The following is a 6454-nucleotide window of genomic DNA, read 5'->3' as shown; positions in this document are numbered from 1 at the left end:
CTATAACACCTCACTGCTGCTAATGGTCTGACTGGTGCTGCTCTGATAGCTAAGGGTGGCGCCCTTGTCGGGGCCTGATAGTGGGGTCTTGGCCTCTTCCATGACCTATCCTTCGGCCCTGAGTGCTCACTGCCTGTATAGATTGCCTTGCCTTTCCCCTTTGCATCTCTGTTCCCCACATCACCTGCTTGAGTCATCTCTGCTTGCTCCAAACTCATAGCAATCTCAAATATCTGCTCCCGTGAAGTCAGGCAAAGGACTGATATCATGGTCTTGTACTCTCGTTTCAGCCCACGTAGATACTTCTGAGCTAACGCAGTCGTACCCATAGGCCTGACATACCGATACAGCTGCGAGAATCGAGCATCATACTCTCTAATGGTCATGTCTCCCTGTACCAATGCCAGGAACTCCAACTCTAAGTCCTCCTGTACTGAGGCTGGAAAATACTTCTCTCGGAATATGGTGGTGAAACCTCCCCATGTGAATGTAGACACATCCACAGTCTGTCTCATGCTCTTCCACCAATCTAGAGCATCACCCTTGAGAAAGAATGTAGCTATCTTTCTCTTCTCAATCTCTGTGCACTCTATCATCTCAAAATAAGTCTCCATACCCTCGATCCAATGGTCAGCTACCATATGATCTAGTCCCCCATGAAAGGTCGGAGCTGACAGTGCACTAATATCCTTGATCAGCTTCAACACTCGACCGTCATCTCTAACCGCAGGAGCTGGCTCATCCTGCTCCTTCTGCGGAGCAACCTCCTTATAGAGGTTCTCCACATTGCGGACTCGACCTGTGGCCCTACCTCGACCTCGGCCTACCTGCTCTACCTGTGGAGCAGCCTCCTCATAAAGGTTCTCCACGTTGCGGACTCGGCATGTGGTCCTACCTCGACCTCGGCCTCTCGCCCGTCCTCGGCCCTTATCAGCGTTCATCACCTTCAAACAACGAAACACTTAGTCAATACTTGTGAAATCTCGAATTCAACTAAAACAGATTCAATAGGTATTAACATGAAATTTCAGGACAATATGAATTATCGAAGTATCATCACGATACTTCTCGGAGGACCAAACCATTAGGTATGGCTCCTAAAACACTCTCGCGTACCCGACGACATATCAATATCGAAGAGCATGTGATGGGAGCCCGCCTGCAGTCGGATCATCGCTCCCGGATGGTATTGATAATCGCCAAATACGCACTTAGGCTCTGATACCAACTGTCACAACCCGGACCGCTCCGCCGTAACACGATATTGTCCGCTTTGGGCATAGCCCTCACGGTTTTGTTTTTGAGAGCTCAGAAGCACCTTCCCAGCGGGTCACCCATCCTGGGATTGCCCTGGGCCAAGCATGCTTAACTTCGGAGTTCTCCTCTCCTCCGAAGCCATTGAGCCCTCAAAAGGCCTCGCGTTAGATAGAGGTGGGTATGTACATATAAGACGCATCACCCCCTCTCCGTTGGCCGATGTGGGATATTACACTATGATTCTAAGCTCTTAACACGCATCTGCTGAGTCTTCTTAGCTACGTAAAATATGAAAGGAATTAATTAATAGATCAAATCTTTCCTTCAATAGTTGAAGTTAAAATCTGCAGGATAACAAACAATCAAATAAAATATATATATATATATATACATAAATGAAAAATAAATTGTTACAAAACTAACAAATAACAAATTTATCTAAAGTAATTAAAATTAACTGCAACAATTGCTCATAATTTGAAATCTTTTCATGATGGTTTCATTATCAACACGATCAAAATGATAATCTGAAGTACCATCATTGGATGTATTTCTTGTTTTAGGAGCTTCAGATGGTATTTGCGGCTTTTTTCTCTTATTATATTTCTTGAATAAAGCTTTTATAACTTTAAAATTTTCAAGTATGCTTGGACTTGTTGCTAGTAGAGAAGAATATGAGAAGGAGAAGCTAGGCATATATATAGTGAAAAACGAGATATACTGATAATTAAACATATATCACAAACTGCATTGCATTGAAATATGATCATGAAAACTTCATTTATACAATTAAAAAGCTAGTAAAGTAGTACACACGATATTTTACTCCCTCGTATGCCCTAGTAGCCCTAGAAAGATCAAGATCAAACCCAAGGTCCCAAACCATTGAAACCAAACACGTACATCTTTCAATCATCAAATATTCAAATTACCTAATACCAAAAGCTTAATTAAGAAAGAAATAAAGAAAAAAGCTTCAACTTAATTTCCAGCTGCAAAATACCAGGTCCCACGTAGCAGCAACTTAAGTTCAATCAGATCACAACCCTAGGAACAGCCTTGCAGACCAGAGAGTGCTTCATCTCCAAGGAAAGTTTCAGGTTCTCAGACAAGTCCACACCTTGATCAGATGGGATCCACTTGAAGCTCTGAAGCAGCACAGCGAGCCAGAGCTCCACCGTGGCCAACCCCAAGGCTTTACCAGGACACACTCGTCTTCCAGACCCAAAAGGAGCCAACCTCAGATCAGAACCCATAATGGAAACACAATCTTCTTCGTTCATAAACCTCTCTGGTTTGAACTCATTGGCCTGGGTCCACACACCCTCGTCGTGAGTGATAGCGAACATGTTAACCATCGCGGTGGTGCCAGCTGGAATGAAGTGGTGGCCGATGTGGGTGTCGTGGATGGCGAGCCTAGCCCAGGAGAGCAGCGGTCCTGGTGGATGCATTCTTAGGGTTTCTTTAACTATGGCACGAAGGTAGGGAAGATTCGGAAGGTCGGAATCGGATACAGATCGAGTAGGGCTGCCAACGACCTTGTCGATCTCCGATTGGGCCTTGGCTTGGATTTCTGGGTGGAGAACCATTCTGGCAAGAATCCATTCCAGTAGGATTGCCACTGTGTCAGTCCCTCTGAAGATCATTTCCTGAAATATTTGTAAGAATAGTTTCAATTTGTAACATCTAATCCCTGTTGTACAGGCAAGAAAAGTATGAAAATGCAAATTTTGGGTTGACCATATATGAACTTTTCAGTATACTAGAACACTATAACATGACCATGCAGTAAGCAGGTATCCCAGTAGTGTAATTAATATTCTGAACAAAAAAGAAGTTCAATCTCGTACACTTTACTATAATATTCCCGTTACAAAAAAAATAAAAATAATAAAGGTGATTAAACATCAGGAAAAACTCAACTGTAGATGGAATATCTCTTGCAAAAGAAACACTAAGAGCATAAATATGGAGATCGATCGAGTTCTACACATGTAATATATAACTAGCTAGCTTATTAGTAAATTCGAGATTGAGAAATTATGCCAAAAGCAAAACGCATATATAAAATTGATAGGAGTTACCGCAGTAGTATCAATGAATATAATTAACATGAAAATTTAATTTGAAGACTATTAAAGCGTAGTAAATGAAGTGATGAAACTGCAGAATAACCTAATTAAGGAGCAAAAACAATTACAATTAATTATTTTCAAATCTCAGATCAACTTACCCACAAAACTGCAATCATATCAGTTTCACCGAGTCTGTTTTCCTCCTCCAAATCAAGCAGCACATCAACAAAATCCCCACTAGTTTCCCTAGCACCACCTAAAACTCCATTATTTTCAGTCCTCTTTCCCCTGTGTTCCTTTATTATTTCTCCAACAAAGGCATTCACTTTTGGCACCAATTTCTTGCACCTCTTCCTCACACCCTGCAAGTCCAGCAGTCTGAAAAGAGGAAAGTGGTCACTCCAATTGAAAACCCCTAGCAACTCATACCCTTCACTCACTAACTCCTCCAGAGCACGACCCTCACCCACTTCTCCAAACTTATAGCTCCTCCCAAACACAATCATCATCACATTGTTCAAGGATCCAAAGTGCAACACCTTCCGAACCTCAACCTTACCATTCTCCAACATCATGACCCTCATTTCCTCCACCATTTTTTGCCCGATCGCTTCCCTAAACCCTCCAAAGTATGTAATCCTCTTAGGGCTAAACAAGTGGGTGGAAGAGATTCTCCTCAAACCTCTCCAGTACTCCCCGAATGGCGCAAAGCCCATTGCTTTGTGGAACAAAAGCTCATAAGCAGACTCTTTAATAGGCCGGTCAGCAAAGGCGGAGCTATTAAGAAGCTCTTTAGCCGTGTCTGGTTGGCTGGAGATGACAAAGCGAGTGAACCCGACAGAAAACGCCATTAAAGGGTTGGCCCTAGAGGACTCAGCAAGCTTGGCTAAGACTCTATGAGTGAGAGAGCCGGTGAAGGCCAGGACCAAGCCGAGAATAGGCAGCCCAGAAGGGCCCCGGATGGCCGGGTTGGTATCCGCCTGGGGTTTATGCTTTGACAAAGCCCAAGCAAGGCCGCCGGGTGAGAGCCAGAAAGAGAAAATAAAGACGAAGATGAAGAGACATAGAAACAGCTCAAGGCTGAGAACTGATGGAAACCCAGCTGGGGGAATGAACAGAGAGTTGGTTTCCATGGACATTTCCGAGTGTTACTGGTGGTTACTAAGAAAAGGAGAGAGGAAACCAAAGTGGGAAAAAGCTAAGGGATGAGGTATTTTTGATGATGGGAGGAAGAAGGACTGCAAGATGTTTTATAGAGATTAAGTGAGTGGCTTTCGGACTTCCCCGGTGATTAAATTATTTTCTTACTGCGGTTATACTCCCTGGGTTAATGCTGTTCGATCTTACTTCAAAGAATCAAAAACCCTACTTTGGGCTGTCTCTTTCGTGAAATTATGATTCTGCCTACTGTGCCTAGTTGGCACTTGGCACTTGGATTACAAGCTCACCACTACGCGAGGCTATAACGTCATTTTACTGCACTATATATATAGGAAATTGTTATATATATATATATATATATATGCTAGTGTCCGTCGATCAGGTCATTGACCTAGTTGTTAAGACTCAATGGGTGAATCTCAGCCGTTACAATAGGAAAGGTTTTCCGGGTAGCTATTCATTAATTTGCTGAGGTTTATGATGAGTTTCAATCCTGAGAAGTTTCCAGTAAATGAAAGGAACAACTTAATTTTCTCGAGTATCAGTTGGAGCAATCAATAGCTTCTTTCCATTTTTAAATTAATATAGCACTCTAATTAGTAGTGTGTCAACCGACTCTTTATTACTTTCGCATAAATTTTCTGCTAATAGTGATCAATAACGGAAGAGACGAGGAAAACTTCTTTCAAATGCATGTTATATGTCAAATGTAATTTACTGAATCACTGTTACAGTATTTTGCTATACACTACTTTTATAATATTGCTCGACCTAATACTTGTTCCAGGCGTAGCAGATCGATCCTAGTTTATCACCTGAGGACGGGATCTTTTGAGATTTCAATACCATGTAGAGTTTTCGGGCCCTGATCAAATGTAGATCGTAACGTTTATATTCCCTCAAGAAAATAAAAAGACTGTAAAATCTGCAACTTTAACGTGCGTAGTTATGTACGTACACGTACTACAGCTAGCTAGCAGGGTTATATATGTTCAAATTAGCATAACTGGATGTATCATATATACTATATATATGAGAATTTTCATGTGCGGACGTCCGACGACGGCATACCGCAATGGCGAGGCGGACTAGTATAGCCGCACTGCCCACCTTTTAGTGATTCCGTCTGTGCCGGTCGGAACTCCATCGGTGAACCACGGCGACCGAAATCGCAAAATTGCCGGAATCCGCCCAGAATCTTGAGTTTTGCATATTCCGGCCGCCACGGGTCGTCGATGGAGTTTTGACCGGCACAAATGGGATCGCCGGGAGGTGGAGAGTGCGGTTGTGCTAGTCCGCCGCGCCGTTGCGGTCTGCCGTCGCCGGAATCGGCGAATCCGCACGATGCGTACGCCCGCACCTGAAGTGGCTTGATTATATATACATGCATACGACACTAAAGTTTGCCAAACCGATTATTCGACGCCTTATATATTTGCAACGGTGATCTATACATTATTACCTAAGAACTAGACGGTAGAGATGTGAAAACTCGATCGGAAAGTTGGCAAAAAATGAAAATCCGTACCTTAAGCTAAGATACAGACCTTCACACCTTAAAAGCCCCGTATATATATATATATATATATATATATATATATATATATATATATAGTTTATATCTAGAGTGAAACTTCACTCTGAAATTACATAGTGAAATTCTAATTTTGGCACACTTTTCGGTCAAATATTTTCACCATAAGTGATTCAATATTTAGGTATGCTATTTAAAATCATTTCTACAAAATTTTATTTAATTCAGACATCGTTAAAGTATTTAAATTAGATTAAATCAATGAATAAATTAAAACTGTTCAACGTGAACCATTCGTGTAAATCTCAATTTTGAAAGCTCAAACCATTGTCAAATTGTATGAAATTTTGTAGAGATAATCTTGAATAACATACCTAACTATTAAATCGTTTATGGTGATAACATTTGACCAAAAAATATGTTAAAA

General features: G+C 41.8%; 1 protein-coding gene across 1 annotated transcript; it reads right to left on the bottom strand.

Annotated features, from left to right (window-relative positions):
- Positions 1–2018: 2018 nt before the first annotated feature.
- On the bottom strand, positions 2019–4524 carry LOC126793500 (cytochrome P450 78A5). The gene is made up of 2 exons (XM_050520040.1): positions 3491–4524; positions 2019–2906 (listed from the first exon to the last, which is right to left on the bottom strand). Exons 1-2 carry the CDS (start codon positions 4469–4471, stop codon positions 2292–2294), a joined length of 1596 nt encoding a protein of 531 aa, XP_050375997.1. The 5' UTR covers positions 4472–4524; the 3' UTR covers positions 2019–2291.
- Positions 4525–6454: the final 1930 nt, after the last annotated feature.

The sequence above is a fragment of the Argentina anserina genome, chromosome 5 (assembly GCF_933775445.1).
Source record: "Argentina anserina chromosome 5, drPotAnse1.1, whole genome shotgun sequence".
NCBI lineage: Eukaryota > Viridiplantae > Streptophyta > Magnoliopsida > Rosales > Rosaceae > Argentina > Argentina anserina.
The sequence above is the reverse complement of the archived record's forward strand: the minus strand, read 5'-3'. Positions and strand labels throughout refer to the sequence as shown.

Excerpts from the sequence above, each read along its gene's own strand:
- LOC126793500 (XM_050520040.1), bottom strand. The coding sequence starts at position 4,471 with ATGTCCATGGAAACCAACTCTCTGTTCATTCCCCCAGCTGGGTTTCCA. Across the intron at positions 2,907-3,490 it reads ATATGATTGCAGTTTTGTGG|GAAATGATCTTCAGAGGGAC; the intron begins GTAAGTTGATCT and ends CAAATATTTCAG.